At 48.4% G+C, this 22,725-nt stretch overlaps 1 protein-coding gene across 1 annotated transcript in view; it reads right to left on the bottom strand.

Annotated features, from left to right (window-relative positions):
• The window catches only part of LOC142580881 (neuromedin-K receptor-like), a 223,401-nt gene that overhangs the window by 15,450 nt on the left and 185,226 nt on the right, over positions 1 to 22,725 (bottom strand). The window contains exon 3 of the mRNA XM_075691179.1: positions 4,775 to 4,875. Coding sequence (XP_075547294.1) covers positions 4,775 to 4,875 — 101 coding nt within the window. The remainder of the gene's footprint in view (positions 1 to 4,774; positions 4,876 to 22,725) is intronic.

The following is a 22,725-nucleotide window of genomic DNA, read 5'->3' on the forward strand; positions in this document are numbered from 1 at the left end:
ATATCGTAATAATATAAACAACTGAACAAGGACACCAAGAGTGCTTGCATCGAAGAAGTTACAGCAGTCAGCAATACGTTGGTCTTGCCGGATTGAGCCTAAGCTACAACGAGGCTCCGTGTTACTGAACCAGCCTTCGATATTAATCCCAGGCATAAGCAAGCAAAACTCAAACGTCGCCTCGAGAAATACAATGACTGCTTCTCGTCGTCGTCAAGGATTCGAGAAACACCAGTTGCAAAGCAACCTATATTAACAGAAGAATCTGCTCGACCACTCAGCCAGAGTCCTTACAGAGTTTCGACTAGAGAAAGTGAAACTGCAAGGCAACAAGTCGACGAAATGCTGCATGATGACATCGTCCAGCCGTCCAAAAGTCTGTGTGTGTCTTCTGTAATCTTGGTGAAGAAAAAGGATAGAACGCTGCGTTTCCCCATCGATTACCGTCGCCTGAACAAAATCACGAAAAGGACGTATAGACCTCCCAGGGATAGGCGTCGCGTTGGAGTAGCTCTGCAATGCAAAGTATTTTTCATCGATGCGCCTACGGGCTACTTGCAAATCGAAGTCAACTAGAGGGATAGAGAGAAGACCGCCTTTGTCATGCCAGACTGCCTCTATGAATTCAGGTCATGCCATATGGTTTTTGCCCGGCACTCGCAACTTTGCAGCGTGTAATGGACATCGTATTGGCTGGCTTGAAATGGAAGACCTATTTAGTCTACCTTGATGACGACGTCGTCTTTTTCCTCAAAGTTCGACGATCACGTTAATCGTGTTGTGACAGTACGAGAGGCCATCCAGCAATCTGAGCTGATCCTGAAGCCGGAGAAATGCTGTTTTGCTTACGAAGAACTTCTGTTCCTGGGCCACGTTATCAGCAAGTCTGGAGTTCTTCCTGATCCGCAGAAAACAACTGTCATGGCAACGCAGAGTTTTGGGTGTGTTGGTATGACATTATTACGCTTACATCACACGAAAGGACTAGAACACAGAAAGACGTGGTACGCAAGGACACAGAATGACATGGTACACACAAGTGCCTATGTGTTCCACGCCTTTCTGTGTCCTCGTCCTTTCGTGCGCTATAACCCTTAAAAAATTAAATTATGGGGTTTTACGTGCCAAAACCACCTTCTGATTATGAGGCACGCCGTAGTGGAGGACTCCGGAAATTTGGACCACCCGGGGTTCTTTAACGTGCACCTAAATCTAAGTACATGGGTGCTTTCGCATTTCGCCTCCATCTAAATGCGGCCGCCGTGGCTGGGGTTCGATCCCGCGACCTTGTGGTCAGCAGCCCAACACCAGCGCTATAAGCCTTATTAAGCCATTGTAAAATTGGCGTAGCACATCGACAAGAAAACAGCGCAGGTTTTTTGGTCTGTGGGCTTACTATAGGCGCTTTGTCACGAACTTCTCTCGCATTGTGCGCCTCTGGCTCTTCTCACGAAATACGACTTAGCTTGCGCCCAAATCAAGGCATTTGAGAAATTAAAACGACTCCTGCAGTCACCATGACCAGTACTCAGACACTTCGACGAAGGCGCTGATACCAAAATCCACGCCGACGCAAGCAGCATATAGGCCTCAGCGCTGTCCTAGTCCAGAGGAAACACGGACTTGACAGGGGTCATAATTTACGCCAGCCCGTCGGCTATTGAAAGCAGAATTCAATTATTCAACGACGGAAAAGGAATCTCTCGCCATATTTGGGCTACCACAAAATTTCGCTCTTACCTATATGGCAGAGCGTTCAAAGTCGCAAGTGACTATCACGCACTGTGTTAATTAGCAAATATAAAGGAACACATGGGAGCCTCTGATTGCAAGAAATACACATCCCCGTGATATACAAGTTGGGACGGAAACACTCTGATGCCGACTGCCTGTGCCACTCTCCTATTGACCCGCTGCGGCAAAACGGCCAGGATGATGACTTTTTCGTAGGGACAATGAGTGCTGACGACATTGCCGAATAGCAGCGCGGAGACCCGGCACTAAACAGCCTTATCGAGCTCTTGGAAGGGAAGACGGACTTTGTCCCAAGGGTATTTAGGCGCGGATTGTATTCGGTTTCACTACAAAACGACGTCACCATAAAGAAAAACTCGCCTTATACAGTCCGTGCCAACTACCTTCTGGTTGTGCCTTCAGCACTGTGGCCAGATGTTCTCCACGCCCTTCATGATGACCGAAAGGCAGGGCGTCTTGGATTTTCCCGTACGCTCAAGAGGATACAGGAGAAGTATGCCCACGGTTGAATGCCGACGTCGCCCATTACGTTAAAACGTGTCGAGTCTACCAGCGACGCAAGACACCACCGACAAGGCCAGCAGGACGGCTACAGGCGATCGAGCCTCTATGCCCAGCATTTCAGTGGAGCAGTGGGAGGCCGTGTTGGCCAGCTCAGACCCGGTCGTCCAGACCAGGGCCGTGGAGTGGGCCGCCCAGGTCACCGTCAGCCATGCGCTGATGGCCATCTAGCACGGAATCGTCCGCACATGCATTCTGACGAAAATAAAGTTTTTCCATCCATCCATCAGTGGATCGCGATAGACTTGTTGGGGCCCTTTCTGACGCCATCATCCGGAACCAAGTGTATCGTCGTGACCACAGACTATCTTACCTGCTATGCCGAAACGAAAGCCCTGACCAATGGTAGTTCGGCGGAAGTAGCGAAATTCTTCGTTGAGAACATTTTTCTGCGACATTGGGCACAATCGGAGATCGTTGTTCGAAACGCTCGCTCAGTTTGCGTTCAGTTTCGCCTCACTCGATTGGCCTAGGTCGCAGTTAGTCGTCAGCCGCCGTGCTGACGACTGGGCGCGCCGTACAGACAACTACTTTTGGTCTTCCTCCTGTGTTCCGGATGTGTCTGCCAGTGGCTACTGCGCATGCTCATCGAGCAACAACCTGGGAGAGGCTGTTTTTATTTCGCCATACAGTGCGCGAAAGCGAAGATATCCCGCATTTTGAATTGCACTGACATTGCGAGAAACAGAATGGCCTCCATCGAGCCGCCGCGAGGGCAGACAGGCACCCTCCAAGGTGGCATAGTGGCGACGGCGCGGGATCAAATCCCGGCCGCGGCGGCAGCATTTCGATGGGGGTAAAAGGAAAACAAATCAAGAAAGCAAGAAAGAAAAAAGAAAAAAATACACCCGTATGTCGTGCATTGGGTGCGCGTTAAGAACCCCAGGTGGTTAAAATTAATCCGGAGTCCCCCACGACGGCGTGTCTCATAATCACATCTCGGTTTTGGGACCGTAAAACCCCAAAACTTTAATAACGCGACAGCCTTAGATGGCTGATGTGTCGAAAAATCCAATGTCCGGCGTTGTGGCACCAAAATTCACAGGGAGTCGAACCCTCGACCTTTGGTGGGATTCGAACCCACGACCTGTGGTGTTAATTAAGGCGAAGTTACTCGACTTTTGATGGGAGTATAACCCTCGACCTTTGGTGTTTGGTATGAATGCGAGCTAGTTGGCACCAATCCAGTCAGTGCTCCTTCAATTACTCTAACTGAAGAAGAGTTTGTGTCTCCGCCACTAATCTGGTTTCACCATTCAGAGTCCAACTTTAATCGCTTGACGTTTATCGCTTGATGTTTATGTATGCGCAAAATAAACCCAAGTAGTTTGCAGTCAGCGCTCATCCTGTGTTCCTCGCTTGTCCATGTTTGTTTTGCGTTGTTTTTCACCCATGCCTTTGGTGTTATGAGGTCGAATTAGGCCATCAGTTTCTTTATAGAAAGATTTATAAGAACCGACCATATCTCCAAGTTGGATTCGTATTGGCATCGTGAAGGTTGTGAGTCGAACCCACGATCTTTGGTTGGAGTCGAGCCCACGACCTTTGTGTTGACCAAGGCGAAATTAATTAAGGCACTCGAACCCACGAGCGAACATAGAGATATGGGCGATCCGGCCATATCTCCAAGTTGGATTCCAATTGACATCGCGATGATCGAGAGTCGAACCCACTACCTTTGGCGTTAATATAAGGCGAAGTTAATTAACAAAAATTAGTCAAGACACAGTCGATTAAGGCACTTGAGTTCACGACCCTTGCTGGGAGGCAAACCAGCAAACTTTGGTGTTAATCAGGGCGAATATAATTAAAACACATCTAATTAAAACATAAATAACTAATTAAAGCACTCGAACTCACAAAGGAGAAAACAATACGAAGTAACGACATTCGAATGAAAATGTCGAGTAATGCAATGAGTGTCTCGTGAGCGCACAGGCATTCGCCTTCATCCTCTTTAGCCTATGCTAAAGTGACTGTCTACTTTTATTTAAGCCAAGCAGGCAAGCTATACAGTACGAACTGAAATGTATTTGTGCACTTATCAACCGTTTAGTAACTTTCGGTTCGGATCAAAAGACGCCGCATGTGTGGCCAAGAGACTTGGCGAAATCAGAAGGCACCTGTGACTGCGCGGCGGCTGCGTCATAATCGATGGCCCCTGACGCACGGGTTCTTCTTATGATGTCAGCAAGCCGCCTATTGCGCCCACACTGCCAAGCAAACAACTGGCACACAAGAGCAGTGCAACAGAATTAAGTAAAGACGCGACTTTTCATCGTGTGTCCGTTAATATATTTCTTACCGAAAGCTGTGGTAACCAGTTTGATCAGAGCGATGCTTCTTTAGCTGCAAATTAAGCATGTTCCAGGCCTGCCTCTAAAAACACTGCACAAGTTCCCGACAAGAAGTGAAATAGACTGGCAGACCACGCGTCATGCGTTTTGACAACACTCACGAGTTAATTTCCGGGTAGATCTCGGTGAGGATGTTGTATGTCTGGTATGGCAGCCAGCACAGAGCGAAGATGGCGACCACAATGAACATCATCTTGGTAACCTGCAACAAACGAAAGAAAGCTTTCGTTATTAGAAGCCGCGCATTATACCTACTGCAGCTTATTTCGCACTCGAATTCTCTCAAGAAACTGACATCTCTGCCAAGCTGAAGACACCCTTCCAGGACGCGAGCAGTCCCGACGGTCCATGTCTAAACGGTGCCCGCAACTCCCCATTCAAATACAATAGAAGAATACGTTTGTTAGAAAGCGTCAATGAAAGTAATATTGTTATGTTTTTTTTCAGAGGCTGTGCATCCATTTCTGCAAGCACGGAGCATAAGGATAGGCAGTGAATCGCCGCTTAAAAAGCTTCAATATTGTTCAGAAATTGCGCCAGGTGGGAAGGCCTCCGGTATTATTCCTGCGCGAGGCAAAGTTCTTTTTTAATTGTTATGACATCAGTAAAACCAGCACCTGTGGAGCCCCTGTGTAGTGCAAACAAACTTACAGCTGTTTGACATCAACGCAGAAAATCTGCAGTGCACACAACTACCAAGTCGTGCGGCGTCTTTCCTTCTCAGCACGAAAAAAACCTTTAAAAACAAAGGCCAGGTTTTCATTTGTTGTGTGGCGCACGAGTGGGAAGATATAGAGCTATTTTACTTATATTAAACTGATCTCCTCGGGTTACATAGCCTAAATTCGCTTTTGCAGTGACTTTGTAAATGTAGGCGCACATAACATGCATAAAAATCTACTAACACGAGCTAAATCGTTAAGCTTAACAACATATGCCCTGAGCACATTCACTTCAAACATCGACGACCATCAGCTCATTTATTTATTTATTTATTTATTTATTTATTTATTTACTTTCATCTCATTTCAATTATTTCATTTCATTTATTTCATTTTATTATTTATTCTCTGAAAGTGGCCAAGAATAGTTTTGCGCCTTAATATTGGTGCACTTATGCTTGACAAAGAACATAAAACCGAAAAACAAAACAGAATATCTCTAACAGTGGTACAAAGTGCAACAAACAATTGAAAAAAAAATTCAATTAATCAAAGACAGAAGTGAGATAAGGAGCAAATAGTAGAGCTTAATATATCAAGATCATGACGCAAGGTATGGTTCTTTTTTGTATTATTTTTTTTCTCCTTTTATTTGTTAATTTATTCCTTTTCAGTATTTTCTTTTATATTTTCTGCCGCTACTTCTATTACCTCTTTCAGACACACGATAGCCCACAACCACCAGCGTGCACGCCGTTGACGCGCCGGCTGACACACGGCCGTTGACGCGTGATTGACAAACGGCCGTGTCACTGGCCTTGTGCGAAGCACTCCTTTATTCTCAATTCTACACCCTCGCCGCTAACACACCTTCGCTCGTTGCCGCACCCACCCGCCTGACGCCCTCCCCCCTTTAGAAGAAACCCACCTATATATACTGTGGCGAGAAAAGCATATGTCGCCTTGAAGAAGACAAGTCCACTTGTCGAAACGTTGGCTCCTGCTTTCATCTTCTTCCCGTTTTGTTCAAAGCACTTTCTTGTGTTATAAGAGGTGTTATAGCGTTAGAGGTGCAAGAGTAATTGACATAGAAAATGCTGGGATTACGCAAGTTAGGGCAGGGCAAGCAAAACTTCACAGCTGACATTAACCACGGATGGGAGAAGTGGTTGTGATTTAGATTATACAAAAATACGTAATCACGGTGTTTCCGCCTTATTTGTAGGGGTCTAATATTAAACACAGGGAGTACACGCTCATAGGCATAAAATACACCGCGTCCGAGAAATCGATCGTACAGAAAACCAAGGGGGATACGTCGTTCAACACATTCAATTTTTGCAGCATTGGTCAAATTAATACAGTTCCATACAACAGAACTAAACATTAACTTCGAGCGGACAAACGAAGAATACAAGAGAATAACGCAGTTCACATTCGTAAACTTTTCAGTCACCCTTGATATGAGGCCTAACTTCCTGTAGGATGCATTAACGATGCTTGAACCATGTTCTTCGAAAGTTAGCCAGGAGTCAACCAATATTCCTAACTCGCGCGTACAACCGCTCTCTTCAAAGGAATGTTATCAAGTGAGTATTCGTATAATGAACGATACATTTTGCGATTAAAGGAAACAACAAGTGTCTTAGTTGGATTAATACATAAATAGTTGGAAGCACACCACTCCGCTACAGAATTCACATCTTCCTGTAATAATTCACAATCCTGCTCTGGTAATAGTTCACGATAAAGTTTAATATCGTCAGCGTATAAAAGGAGACGCGAATAACGCAAACGTTCTTCAAGCTTGTTAGCAAAGATTATGGACCTAAGATCGGCCCTTGCGCAACACCGGAAGTTGATTCATAATGCAAAGAGTACATAGCACCAACGCGAATATAATTTACGTTGATCCCTTGTTTCAGTTGCTTTACTAACTTACTTATTTACCTACTTTAATTACTTAGTTACTTTACTTACGTACTTACGTTAGTTACTCGCTTTACCTGCTTGGTTACTTACTTTACATACATTACTTACTTTTCTTAAGTTACTTACCTACTTTACTTACTTATTTACCGACCTAATTACTTATCTTTCAAAGTAGCGAATCACTCGCCTTTTATGAAAACATGAAAGAGGCCGCGGCGACATAGTGATGCTGCAGGTGCCAATTCATGTTATAGCAACCTAATCTGGCGTTTCAGCTAACTCGTGCCAAGCTTTTAAAAAATCTGCGCATGTGGTGAGAGAGTACAACCAACTTAGCACTGTTCACTGTCCTCCTGAGCAGGTCAGAGTATCTTTCACAAGGGTTTAGGTAATTATTTACAAAAATTATTTGAACAACTTTTGTTTTCTTGGTTTAAACGCACATTCTTCAATGGAGAATTTGCATAACCTATTGACAAACATCCGAATAATTTATTCCATGATGGTAGCTTGCTGTGGGTGTGATTTTTTCGGGTTACAAAGAAAGTGCGCGAGATGTAAAAAGTACCATGAGACTATGAGTGAGTGAGTGAAGAAACTTTATTGTAGGTCCGGCGAAGGCGCGAACTCTTCGCGCACCTGGCTAGTTCCATGTCGCGACTGGCAGGTCTAGCCCACCGGCCCGGTCGCGGGCACGCCGGACAGCCAGGATTTGCTTTTCTAGAGCGGGGCTACGCAGAAGCGAGTCCCACTCCTCCTTGATGAACTTGTGGTATGTCGACCCGCACTCCCATAGCATGTGCGCTAGAGTGTAGGAATGCCCGCTGGAGGGGCAGGCGTCATCGCGATACACGTCCGGGTAAGCCTCGTGGAGAACGGACAGACACGGATACGTGCTGGTCTGCAGAAGCCTAAGCGAAACGGTTCGCGCCCTATTCAACTTGGGGTGAGGGGGTGGAAAGACCCTTCTAGACATGTACAAGAATTTAATAATCTCGTTGTGAGTAGCGGGAGCGTCCCTGTGGCCGTTGGGAGGAGGGGAGCCGGTGCTTCTTGCAGAGGAAGCGCGGTCGGTGAGGTCACGCGCAGCCTCGTGAGCAGACTCATTGAGGTTCGGGGGAGCACCCTCGACCGACCCTACGTGAGCGGGAAACCAGTGGATTGAATGATGCGTGAGAGCATATCGACTCGAGCTGCTAAGAAGAGGAGCAGCTTGCTTGGCGATGCAGCCAATCTGAAAAGCCCTAACTGCCGTTTTGGAATCGCTATATATCTCGGACCCACCACCGTCTAGCAGGGCGTGGGCGATGGCGGCTTGCTTGGCGACTCCGGGGTCTGAAGTGCGAATGGAGGCGCTATTGGAAATCTTGCCGCTGGAGGCGACCACAACGATGGCAAAGGTCTTCCCATCGCTGTACTCCGCGCCGTCAACGAAGCTTGCTCTAATGGCTCATTGCTTGATCTGTTTCAGGATGGCTGCTGCTCTGGCCTTGCGTCTGCCCTCGTTATGGACGGGATGGACGTTTCGGGGCACAGGGGCCACTTCGAACTTGTCTCGAATGCACCTAGGGATCGGTGTACTGACCATCGGGAATCCCGCAGGTTGGTAACCCAGCTCTTCGAGGATGTTTTTACCTGCCGCTGTGGTGCTCAGGCGAGTGAGTTGGGCGCGTTCTTGGGCTTCGGCAATCTCCTCGGCAGTGTTATGCACCCCCAGTTGAGGAGATCCTCGGTATCGGTCCTGATGGGTAGCCCGCGAGCCCTCTTGACCACTTTGCGGATGAGAGCGTTGAGCTTGTCTCACTCCGCTCTGAGCCAGTTGTGCATAGAAATTGTGTACGTAAAGTGACATAGTACGAAGGCATTGATAATCCTGAGGAGATTGTTTTCCTTCATTCCTCGGTGCCGGTTTGCTATTCTGCGGACGAGGCGGAAAGCGTTGTCCGTCTTTTCGATGATCTTGCGGAGAGCCTTTCCGTTCCCACCGTTGAATTCGACAAACATGCCCAGGACCCGAATAACGTCGACCCTGGGTATCACCCCCCCCCCCCCGTCACAAGTGCGAAGACTGATGCTGCTTTCGGAGACTGGCTTCCAATCTTTAGGTCTGCCTCCCTTCTCTTTTCTGTAAAGCAGAAGCTCAGACTTGGCGGGGGAGCATCGAAGTCCGGTGGGGCGGAGATACTCCTCGATCACGTCGATCGCCTCCTGCATGGATTCTTCGACTCTGCCCTCGCAGCCGCCGGAGCACCATAAGGTGATGTCGGCGTATATGGTGTGCTTGACGCCCTCTACGCGTGCCAACCTCTCGGAAAGACCAATGATACAGATGTTAAACAGTGTGGGTGAGATGACGGCGCCCTGAGGAGTGCCCCGCCCTCCGAGGGACACATCGTTGGAGCGGAAGTCCCCAATGCGAAGCGTGGCCTTCCTATCCGTTAGGAAAGAGCTGACGTAGCTATGGAATCTGGAACCGAGACCCAGGTCTGAAATGGTCTTTACGATGAAGCTGTGGAGCACGTTGTCGAAAGCTTTCTCGAGGTCCAGATCGTGCAAAGCCTTGACTTCTCTGGAACGGCCATTCACTATCTGATGCTTTATCAGCTTCATTGCATCCTGCGTCGAGAGCCCGGCGCGGAAGCCGATCATGTTGTACGTGTAAACCTCGTTGTCTTCGAGGTACCCGTTGACCCTGTTGAGGACGACGCGCTCCATGACCTTGCCGACGCAGGAGGTTAGAAAAATCGGCCTGAGGTTCTAGATGTTCGGGGCCTTTCCGGGCTTGGGAATGCGCACCGTGCAGGCCATCTTCCATTCTGCAGGAACAACGCCGCTATTACAGGACTCGTTGATATTGTCGGTCAGAAAGACGATCGACGTGTCCTTGAGGTTTCTCAACATTCTGTTGGTGACTCCATCTGGACCCGGCGCAGACTTGCGGTTGAGCGCGAAGATGGCCTGTCTGACCTTGGCAACGGAGAAGTCTTAGTCGAGCTTGGGGCGTGGAGGGCCTCGGTAGTCCGGGAGTTAGGTCACTGTATCTCCGTCGCGACGGACGGGCAAGTACTTCTGTACGAGTTTTGAGACGAGCGTATCGACCGCGTGAGACCTGGTGGCTTCGTGAAGGGCCCGGGCCAACGTATGCCTCTGATTTGACTTTGACCCGCTTTCGTCGAGAAGGTGCTTCAGCGTACCCCAGGATTTGCTGTTGCGCATCTTTCCGTCGATGGATTCGCAGAGCTCGTCCCACTGCTGCTGGCATAGCGCCTTGTAGTGGTCATCGATGACCTTGTTGAGCTCCGAGATCTTTTTTCGCAGTCTGCGATTGAGCCTTTGGCCCTTCCATCGGCGGAGCAGGGCGTTTTTGGCCTCAATCAGGTGGGCAAGTCTGCTGTCCATCCGCTCGACGTCGAGATCGGTTTCCACTTTCTTGGTAGCCGCGGAAGCGTCGTTCCGGACGATTTCGCACCATTCTTCGAGAGTGGCGGGTGCCCTGGCTCCGCCGGGTTCTTCGCGAATCTTGCGAAAGCGGTCCCAATTGATGAACGTGAATTCCTTGATCCTACTCCGAGACACCTTGAAGCTGGTCTCGATAATGTAGTGGTCGCTGCGGAACTACATGACGGTGTTCTCTCAGCCCATCTCCTCAACGTTCCTGACGAACGCGAGGTCGGGTGTCGAATCCCGGGTGACGGAGTTGCCGATGCGCGTAGGAAAATTCTTGTCTGTGACCAGAGTGAGGTCCATCTCGTTGGCGTCTTGCCATAGATTGCGCCCCTTGGTAGTGTCGTAGACGTAACCCCAGATGCCGTACGGTGCGTTGAAGTCACCGACGATGACCAAGGGTCGCGGGCCGGCCAAGTCAGTCGCTTTCTTGAGGATGGTTTTGAACTGCTGGCGCGAGTCCCTGGGGTTGCTGTAGATATTGAGGACGAACACGCTGTTTCTGCGCTGATTCTGCTGTGGTACGTCAAGCAATATCTCAACCATGACATATTCAATTCTACCACTCGCCAGCTTGAGGTTGTGGGTGAGATGAGTCAGCCTTTTATCAATCAAGGTGCCAATCCCTCGCTCCCCGGGCAGGCCAGACACGGCCCTGTAGCCCTGGAGCGAGGCGGCGGAGACTAATGTTTCCTGGAGAGCAATGACTTGAGCTTTGACAGCGAAAGACCTGAAGAACTGCTGCAGAGGGGCTTTTTTTGCTAGAATACCCCCTGCAGTTCCATTGCCAAATGCAAAAACTCTGTTTGGACCTATCAATTATGGCTGACCGGATGGACTACCACCTAACGGGGCAGTTAGGGCTGTGCAAAGACAGGGACCTCCTGTCGCCGCTCTGGTTGGATACTGAAGTCTAGCTTCCTTTAGTATGGCGGGAACGGTGAGTGGTTGTACGACGGAGGCGGATGAAGCCATTCGCGCTTCAATGGCGTCGATGCGATCAGCGTGAGCTCCGAGGCCCCTGTTGGGGTCTCCGAGTGCAACCTTAATTTGACGAACGTTATCGGTGCGACAACTGACGCTAGCAGTGACCTGTTTGAGGTCATCTGCCAGCCCAATGAGAGTTTGCTTAATCTCGCTGACTTCTGCGGACAACGCTCCCGATTCACCTGTTTCCTTTACTACTGCTCTGCGTTTGGAGGACGTCGCAGTACCGTCTACTGGGGCTGGAATTGGAGTCTCTGTGGCCCTGCCTGGCACACCGTTATCCGACGCATTTTAAACGAATTTCTGAATCTCTGCCATTTCGTTAACTAGCCTCTTGATCGTGTTCTTGAGGTCGTCGTTCTCTTTGCGTAAGCGAATGACTTCCGCGTCCCTAGCTTGCTCTGGGTGCGGGTCGTTACGAGGTGCCTGAGCAGCTTCTATATTGGCACCGGGCTTGGGACGTGCCAGATCGGCCCAAAGGAGAGTCGGCTGCTTCCCCAAACGTGTGGAGGCGGGCTGAGGTCCAGATGCTGGCTGGGTTCTGCAACCCGCGCGGCCCCTGGAACCGGATCTGGATCTGGATCGGACTCGGGATCTTGACATCGACCTGGCCCTGGGGACGGAGCGGCTCCTGGTGCGACCCTGGAGCGGCCACGAGACCTAGATCGCCCCCTGGACCGGGAGCGGCTGCGACCGTATTGGCGTTCAGGTGATGCTTGCCGGGCTTGATTCGCGCCCTCCATGGGCGGGAAATGTTCGGCGTTAAGGGCAGGGGAGCGTTCCCCCCGTCTGCGCCTGACGAGGTATGGCGTCTGAAATTGTCGCTTGCACTTCTTGGCGGCGGTAAGGTGGTCGCCACCGCACAGCTTGCATTTGGGATCGCACCTATTCTGGGCGTCGGGGTTTGCTTCTCCGCATCCTCTGCAGATGGCGTCGTTGGGACGTCGGAGCGGTGCCCGAGTCTGCCGCAGCTGTAACACACATCCATTTGTTTGCGAAATAAAGTGCACCTGACGATAGTGCCGTCGTAGGAGACAAAATTTGGCACCCGGCACCCCTCGAACAGGACCACCACGGTGCCGGTGTTCTTGATTCTTTTGGCGCCCAGCGCCGTGGGATTTCTCGAGTTGACGAGTTCTTTTGTCGATCGCCGCGGGCCCGTCCGTAAGGGAGACGCCTCGGATGACACCCTTGCACGTTTAGTGGGGGGCGGCCTCGTAAGCGCTCACCTCGAAACGTTGACCGGCGACGGAGATGCCCTCGATGCCGACGTAGCGTGCAGCGTTGTCCCTGTTTGGTGTGCTGATCACCGTTATGTTTTGTTGAAAGTTGGGACACATCGTGTCGATGTCTCGCGACGCCGAATCTAGCCCGGCAGCCTGCCATATGGCGTCGGCGACTGCGGTAGGTCCACACTTGCTGATGCACAGGTCTCCCCTGGGCCGCACGACGATCTTTGCCTCTTCCTTGGGCATCGGAGGCATCCTGGCCACTCGAATAATCTTGCTTTTAATGCCCGCGCGGTCAGCGCGGCGCCGAGCGTTGGAACCGGCGTTATGCTGAACGTCGGCCGCACTGCCATTGGCCGTGTTTCTCTTGCTCAATGAAGAACGTCTGGCGGCAACGAGCTGTCACCCGGAGTCCTTAGTGAAGTCCTCGGGGGATAAAAACTCCCCTTCCACCTCACACTCCTTCACAAAGTCCGTGGAAAAAGCCTCCGACGAGAAGAGGTGGGCGAGCGATGCCTCGCCTCGCGAACCCTAACACTGTTAGGCTCGGCGCACAGTCACGGCGTAGTCGAAAGAAAAACAGCAAGAAATGTCACAAAAGTCCACCCACCCACAAAAGTCGGGTACCGGCGTGTTCCTCTCGACCTCAAGGATCCGAAAATGTAGAAAGTTCAGGGGTACACACTCGAAAAACATCCGAAAATGTTCGCAAAAAGCGGGAGCCGAGCGAACCACGTCAGATGTGGCTAAAACCCACTGCCTCCCCCTATGTGACTATGTACTTTCGCGCACTGACTTAAGGTCCCTATACATGCCGCGAAGAAATCATCGATGCTACACGCAGAGTGAAGGCATGAACAGGCCTTGGGCAATGGATACGAATCGAAATTGTGGTCTTGGCTTCCACTTTTGCCGAGATATATCTTGTCTGTTGCATCAATGGAGCACATGACGCCATGGGATACGCGATAAATAACGCATGGCAATTCTTCAAGTTCGGTCAATGTTACTGCTGCAGACAGGCAGCGTAACAGTCGAGGAAGTTTTGGCGGTGGATAGCGACGTATCGGAGTCAAATGGAATGCCGTTACCTGCCGTTTTTGTTGGCAGCCGCGTTGGGCAGCAGCAGTAAAACGAACCTTCGCACACTCCAGAGTATACAAGCTCAAATTCTACGGACGTACTTCGGCTTCACTGTAAAATAATTTACACCCTAAGAAGTGAAAAAGGGCTTAAATGTGTCTATAACTCACACCCTTAGGGTGTTATCTATATAACGGACACCCTAAGGCTGTGATTTATAGACACATTTACACGTTTTTTTTTTACTTTTTAGGGTGTAAATTATTTTACAGTGTTCCCTAAGTGTGTATCCACAGCAGCCACAACCGTCATAGAGCGTGACCACCCTATCGCAACGAACATTGCAGTCGACGTTCTAAAAGTGCGCATTCGACATGTCTCAAGGATACGTTTTCGCCATCTTGCTTGCCTGCAAACAACTAGGCCACATACGAGTTTTCGCCGTCTCCTAACAACTCGCGGAGCATCGCTACCATCGAATAATGTCCCAGCAGCATGACCTTCGCTGCCAAGTTGGTCTCTGCATTCACCTCGAGTATGCCTTACCATTCCAGGCATCAAGAAGGTACAAATGCCATCAGAAGCAATGAATCAGGCCGCATTATTGCTTCTATACATGAAGTCCACAGTGGCCACTTACACGTTTTCATAAAGGGGTCAGTCGTGCACTGTAGTTCAGCAGCTGCAGTATTTGTCCCAGCAAACTCTACAGTGATAAAATTCAGGACACCCCACTTGATATCAACGACGGCCGTCGAACTTGCAGCTCTACCTGCAGCAATACAATCGATCAATTAGGAAACGCTCCAGAAATGGTTCATCGTCTGCTTTTCCAAGGTCGCCCTCCAGAGTTTGCGCTCTGCATTACGCCATGGACCCCACGGAAGAATTGTCGCAGACAGACGAGAAAATTTCTATTGGGTAGTTGAAAAAGCACATGAGATCGTATTTCATCGGTCGCCAAGTGATTGTGGTATCCTTGGAAACGAGCAGGTAGACGCAGCCGCTCGTTCTTCCCATGACAGTGGTGATTGCGTCGCTATGCTAAATGCAAGAGCGGACAGCGGAAAAGTTCTGTGCGCTTCTGCGCGAGCTTACGTTGGCCCAATGGAATTCGGCAGACTTCAAAAACAAGCAGCTTTATTCCTTGAATCCTCATCTAAATCTCCGCCTTCCACATTGCTTACCACGACGGGAGGCAACTCTCATCGAAATGGACGCAAGTCCAAAATGTGAAGTTCGTCGATGCAAAGAGACGATAGCGCAACTTCTGTATGATTGTCGTCGTTTCAATGCAGTCTTCAGTACCATGCTCGACAAGATTGACAACCATACCCTTGCGGAAGCCGGAATTCTTGGACCCTGGTCCCAGCCGACGTCGGCTTAAACTGCTTAAAAAGCGCTATATAATGCGCTTTTTAAAAGGAATGGGACTCATTTAAAAACTATAGAATGTGCGAACTGCTGCGTCCCCCCATTTTTTTATCTTCTCTCGTTTAATTATATTTTTTGCCCCTTACCCTATCTCCTGTGCAGAGTGGGCAACCAGAAACTTAATTTGGTTAGCCTCTTTGCTTTCCAACTCTTGTTTTTCCTCTCTGTGGAGTAAAAACTACGACGAAAACTATAGACGTTACTTCGCGAATGCAACTAACTGCGTGAGACTCTTTCGGGCGGCGTAGCCGCGCCCGCATGAGCCAGGAAGGAACGATGCTCATTCGTCGGGGTTGGCTTCAAGAGTGAATCGTTATTTGGCAAGAGACAGATGGCGGTGAAGTACAGATTTGCAAAAGGAAGAGAAAAGAAAGCACATAATGCAAGCCTCCTCAGTTTGCCGCGACAACGTTTTCGCATTTCTCTGAAGCACCGGTGATCTACACACAGCAGGCGGCAATGGGACGGTTTGCGAAAACACGGCGGTGCGGATCAGGTTGCGGGCTGAGGTGCCGGCCGGGGCGCTGGCCCAGCGGGGGCTTCCACCGTCCGATCACTAACTCTCTCGCTTTCTCTGCGTGGTGCATCGTCGGGCCTCCAACCATGGGTGTAACAAACGGGTGGTGGTCCCTTGCAATTCTCAACATGGCCTACTTATGCCTTCGGCCTACGTGCAGCATCGATCATTCGTTGGTAGCATGCATGAGATCGTTAATGACGCTGCGAGCACGCGTCTAGTCACGTGGTGTGTCACCACCTTTGTCCGTAATTCGCAGCAGCTGTCATCACAGAAATAAATTACTTAGATATGTGTCAATGGGACCTACAACTTGTCCATTGATTAGTAAAGAAGTGAGCAGGCTTAGATGGTGGATTTTCATGATTGTATTGCGCTTAGGATTACACTGACGGAAGAACTAAAAAAACGAATATAAAAGAAAGGTAGACGTACGTGGCACGAACTACCAACTCGTTTAACACCGTTAAAGAACACCATGTATATGTGTGTTCCTTAACAGTATTAAACAAGTCGGTAGTTTGCGCCCCGTACGTCCATTGTTTGTTCTTTTATGTTCGTTCTTTAGTTCTTATGACAGTGTAATACTAAGCGCAGTGCAACCATGATTCACCCCCCATGGTTCACCATGATTCACCAGCCAGAGGGCGCGGAATCAAATCCCGGCAGCGGCGGCCGCATTTCGATGGGGGTGAAATACAAAAATACCCATGTACTTAGATTTATAACGCACTTTTAAAAAACCCCAGATGCTCAAAATTAATCCGAAGTCCCCCACTACGGCGTGCCTCATAATCAGAAAGTGGTTTTGGCACGTAAGACCCCTTAATTTAACAACTATGATTCCCCATTGAAAATTTTGCGTTTAAAGCAATCATCATCATCATAATCATTATCTTCTGTCCCTTAAAGGCCCCGGTTGAGGTATTACGTAAGGGGGGAGCATACATAAGAAAAAGGAATGCAGCAACAGTCATTTCGAATTAAGTAATAAAAACACTATTCAGCTGGATGGAACAGATATAACACTGCGACCTTCAAATAAAGAAGATGCAGTTACAACCAATAAAATCGAAGTGATCAAAATGTGCAAAGAAGGAAAATACGTCTAAATACGTTAAAGCTGACTGAAACAGTTTGTTAGCAAATGCCGAAACTTGTAAGGGTTGCGTTCGATTACTACGTAGTCAGACAAACTATTACACTCCTCAATACCTAAGGGGAAGAAGGAGTTATTGAAGGATTTAGTTGAGCTGTAAAGGCGTACGGTAAAGCCGCAAAGGGACTTTAAAGAGTTCTTTATTATGCTGTTGTCTAATAATTACCTAGGCTCACAGTGAAAACTGCTCTAAGTTACGCAAGAGGACAGTTAACAATTCTAAGTTGGTTGCATTCTTGTAACGGGCACTCGTTGATATCTTTCTTTAGTCTTAGCACGAGTCAGCTGAAGCACCCAGTCTCCGTGTGTCAATAAAATGTAGGAAGGACTTGGGGGCTGAATGAAGAACAAGACTAAACAAAACAAACACGAGCGCTGCGATTGTGTTAGTCTATAGTCTAGTCCCGTTCTTCACGCAGTTTCCAACAAGTCACGTAGTATGTAACAACACGCTCGGCTTTAGGCTCTTCATATAGGAGGGCACGGGCGCGGGCTTTGTCCATTCATGCAGTGGGACAAGATAAACAGCTTTAATTGCAAATTTCACCATAGATTCATCGGCGCACCAATTGCGTTAAGTAGCTTCTCTTTTTTAAGCTATTTAGTTTCAACTCGAGAGGCAGGTAGGGGGGGGGATGTAAACGTGAAATTTAATCATGTTGTGTGACTTCGGAAGTGTTTCTATGTTTCTCACGTGTAAAAGAGAAGCCTGTACCATGCCTTCAGGCCAACATCTCTCTTTTTTCCCTTTTTCCCCCTTCTTTCTCTGTTTTAGTAAAAAGACGGCAAGCTAACGCATTGTTCATTACAATAAGCCAGTTAGTTTGTGTCTGCACCTCACTGTCTCCGAGCATCCAAAATAGAATTCAGGCATGTGCTTTTATCTATATCTAAAAACTCCTTCCAAGTGTGTCTGTGGCTGTAGAGATGTTGCTAGATAAAGCGATGATGGGGGCGAAATGCGAAAACAGCCGTGTACTTAGATTCAGTTGCACGTTAGTTGAAGAACTCCAGGAAGTCCAAATTTTCGGAGACCCCCACTACGGCATGCCTCCTAATCAGATCGTGGTTATGGCACGTAAAATCCCACAAGTTATAAAGAAAGCGATTCTATATTTAGCTTTCTGGTGAATAGTCAACGAGCACGTAATTTAGCAGGCGCGCGACATCTAGATAAAAAAAACGCTCGTTGGAACATGATTTAAGCAAATATATCAAATTCCGCAAAACCACAAACATAATACAAACATTTCTGAGTCTTCATCGTAACCTTTTTTTTTCATATTTATCGTTTTCTCTCTTCATATTTAGGTGATAAAGAGTGTTTACCTTTTCAGAGAGAGAGAGAAGGGAAGAAGGAAAGGCAGGGAGGTTAACCAGACTGAGTCCAGTTTGCTACCATAGACGTGGGGAGGGGAATAGAAAGAGAGAGAGAGAGAACTTAGGTGTAGGATGTCTATAGTCGGGCACTCAAGTCTGTTGCCTTCAGGTAGTGAAAAAGCGCTCGAACTGCTTTCTGCGCTAATGAACTGTGAGGCCAGGCTCCCAAGAGCTTCGCTTCCGTAAATGGCCTGTCATCACGTCTATTCAAGGCACACTGGAGAGTCTCACGTTGATTATCGAAGCGAGAACAGTGGCCCAGAAGGTGACTGATGGTCTCTTCACACTTGCACTTAGCATACATTGGTGAATCCGCCGTTCCAATACGATAGCTGTAGGAGTTGCTGAATGCTACTCCTACCCACAGCCGACACAGCAGTGTTGCGTCACGCCTTGGAAGATTCGCTTGTAATTTAAGCTTCAGTGATGGGTCGAGGCTGTATAAACAACACTTAGAGTTCTGTGGTGTATGCCAGTAACTTAACGTGATGGTACGAGCGAGACTATGAAACTCTCTTGCAGCGTCGACTTTACAAAATCGCAATATGCCTAGGTCATAAATTGACTTTCAGATTTTTCACACTGATTTCTTCTTTCAAGAAATATGCCGCCAAATATCACCATCTATTTCCGTGTTTGCTAGTTTTTCGTCTTTCTACGACTTCTTGGTCCTTCTTTTTACTGCTGTGAAAGCACCCACACATCCTTATCTAAGCCAACGCTCCAACCACTGTCCCCATTCCTCGCTGCACTTTGTTTTTACATTTAGTGCAACGCGCGCTGCGAAACATACTGCCTTTGTCGCTTTCACCGCCGCTGCCTCACCCGAAGTTTGCTGGATAACGACAGGCACATCTCGCTGCGCAAAACAAGGTAGCAGGCTCGAGCTACAGAACCGCAATAAAGTATAGCGCCTCCTTGATCTGACGCTTCACGCCTTCTTCTTGAATTCGAAGCAACACTGGTTTGTTGGACGTGTATTAATTTGCTCCACTGATATTGTAACATCAGCTCAGGTGGAACAACCAACGACCTCGATCGCCAGGCTAAACCTGCCTGAAGCTATAATACAGCAGCACCACCTTCGGAAACACCCTCTAACATTTTAATTACCGGCCAGAACAGATCATAAAGTGAGCCATCCATAATAATGAGTCTTACAAAAAAAATACCGTGGTAATTATTGTCAGCAGGAGTGGGAACACAGCGAGATGGTACAGGTTGTGCATGGTATTTAAGTGCTCCTCTTAATTAATAATATTTGGGGTTTTACGTGCCAAAACCACTTTCTGATTATGAGGCACGCCGTAGTGGAGGACTGCGGAAATTTTGACCACCTGGGGTTCTTTAACGCGCACCTAAATCTAAGCACACGGGTGTTTTCGCATTTCGCCCCCATCGAAATGCGGCCGCCGTGGCCGGGATTCGATCCCGCGACCTCGTGCTCAGCAGCCCAACACCATAGCCACTCAGCAACCACGGCGGGTTGCTCTTCTTCCACATACTATAGCTCTGTCTAGCAGCTTTCGAACTTGCCACAATTACGGAAACCAAGAGTCGGTTCTTATGGTCGTCCTCTTCTATCGCATTAGCGGTGTGAACAACTCTCAAATGGAGAGCTGTCCTGCTGCAGCTCCCAAGCAGAAAGCTTGCGAGGCAAGTGCACTAAAGCCAAATTATCTCGGCGTAGCTGTCAGGCCCTGATCGTAGTTGGATTTTTTTTTCGCTTTTTCTAATGTTTGCCTAACAGCATTAATGATTACACTATGTAACATTAGAGCTAGAAAAGGGTTGCTTGGAGAGCTTTCGATACCCAGTCTTTACCGTTGCTGACCTCCTCATGGCAGTATAGACCGTTTTTTCATAGGCGCCGCCATTTTGTGAACGCAGTGGCGCCGCCTATGAGCAGCGCCATACTAGCTTGGGTGAAAGCGATGTTTTGCATGGCAGGTATACGCTCGGCGGTAGGTTCTGGCGTTTGTTTTCGTGGTCGTGCGGCCTGTTTTGTATGACGCATGTTTTGTACGTGGTAAACGGTTCTGTGAGACGTGCTGAAGTGGTTTAAGGCGCCATGGCCGCAATTTCTGCTGGCGTTGAGGTGGACGGAACACGCAGCGCGACGTGTGCGCGCATAGTTGAGCCTACCATCGGCCTCGGAGCTCAGTTGTGTATTTCTTAATGTTCCAATCACTAATGTGGCCTTATTGCAGTATTATCCTCTATTTCTAAGCTGCGGTTTAGGAGCCATGAAACGTAAGCGACGATCGTAACAGCGTGGGTACCGTTCTGCTACGATAGGAGTTGTGCTGTTATACTTTGACAAGCATTCAAACTGTTCGCTGCAGGTTACATTGCGTTACTATACTTGGTTCGATGGATGAGGTTTCCGCCCCTGAATAAAATAGTTTTTGCAAGTAATAGCAGCATACCTTACAGTCTGAATTAAGCTTGTCCAGCAAAGGGACTGTTTACGAACTGCGCGAGCGTCCTAAGCAGTGGTATGTGCTGGATTACATATATCTTTGTTCTATATACCGCATGGTCCAAGCATACGGCATCAGCGGTTATATATTTATAAACGTTGTGCGGTGTGACTATGCGAGGTCCTACTACGGCGTTAGCCCATTTTATCTTGCTTTTTCGAGAAAGAGGATGACAACCGAACTTTTTTTTTTCGGTTGCGTTCGTTCCGTTCTCTACGACGCACTCACACGTATTACGGAAATTTTGTCCTCAACAATAGGCATCGCATTCTTTTTATGCGATCCCTCTCATATATTATGGCTGTATGCAGGCCAAAAAGGCAATGCCGAAGCGCACAGCTTACTTATGTATCGTGCTGGTTCACCGAACGCAGTAATCGCTGTGTTGAGCAGTGCCATCGGCCTCATGCAGGAAGGCTAGCGTAGACATATGGTAATTTGAAGCCTACTAGCCTTGAAATGCGCGAGAACGATGCGGGTGCATCAGAAATATTTGATAGCGCCTGCCGCTTAGATGTTTCTTAGTTGCCTTAGGCTGGGGGGGGGGGGGGGGGGGCGTTCACGAGCATGCGCTCTTATGCTTTATGTTTTACTCCCTATACGCCAAGCGATCAGATAGTGAGCAGATTTCCCATTTCATGCTGCTAATACAGATACACCGGATTTCTTTGTTGAATTAAAACCGATATAAGCAAAATAGTTCACAACCCATACACACCGCGACTGATAATGTGCGTACACCGCGGCTGATAAAGCGCGTCACATTTTTGAGCCCCCAAAAGATATTTCCGCCTACTGTAGTTACCGATCCACCGAAAGATTTCCTTGACGACCTTATATGAACCGACATGGCGTAAATTTCACAAAGTACGATCTAAAACATCTCGAAATCGTTCCGCAGCACGCGACAGCAAGCAGCGCCGCGCCGGAACGCCCAAGCCAGAGAGGAGGAAAGGCTCTCCGCGCGCCCTATCATCCTCGCCAGATGAAACGGTCTATAGGCTGTCTATACGGGCAAATGCATGGAAACGCGCATAGGCTGAATATTTTGCGCAGTAAAGCCTAAACACCTTAAATGTTTCACTCGTTTTGGAGGTTTTTCTGCACATGAAATGCCGTGCGTTCAGCGTCTGTTAAGGGTAGTCGAATTACCATCACACCGAAGCTGTTCACACGAACTAAACTGTCAAATAAACGAGTGCTTATATGGACTTTCGTTTCGGCGCTGTCCATTGTCCATAGAGCGAGTAGTTATGGTAGCGAGGCACAAATCTGCTCAAAATATTCGGTCGCAGCAAAGTTTTTCCATGATCCAGGTATTTCGATATTGCGAGGCTCTTAATAATGACGCATGGCGAAAAACTACACAACCATGACGCCGTCCGCTGTAAACAACAATACGCTGACTACTCCTTTCCCGCGGGAAAAAATGCCATTAAATTCTTGCGGTATCTGTTTTGGAAGCGGTCCACTGACTGCTTCGGCACGCTTCGTAGCTCTCACAACGTTTCAGGGCCGTTACGAGAACACGACCTAGCTTTGAAGGCTGAGGCATCCGCTTCAGCCGGCGTTCGAGCGAAGCCGTGATGACAGAGCTATTAGTTCTTTTTCATGCACTCCGTAACGCGATTACACAAACTAAACCAAATGATTATGGAGGTGCACGTTGAAGATGAGACATAATTATTATAGGAATATATATGCATGGCAATTACGTAGGGAAAGGAAATATATTGTATCTG

The sequence above is a fragment of the Dermacentor variabilis genome, chromosome 1, assembly GCF_050947875.1.
Source record: "Dermacentor variabilis isolate Ectoservices chromosome 1, ASM5094787v1, whole genome shotgun sequence".
Classification (NCBI taxonomy): domain Eukaryota; kingdom Metazoa; phylum Arthropoda; class Arachnida; order Ixodida; family Ixodidae; genus Dermacentor; species Dermacentor variabilis.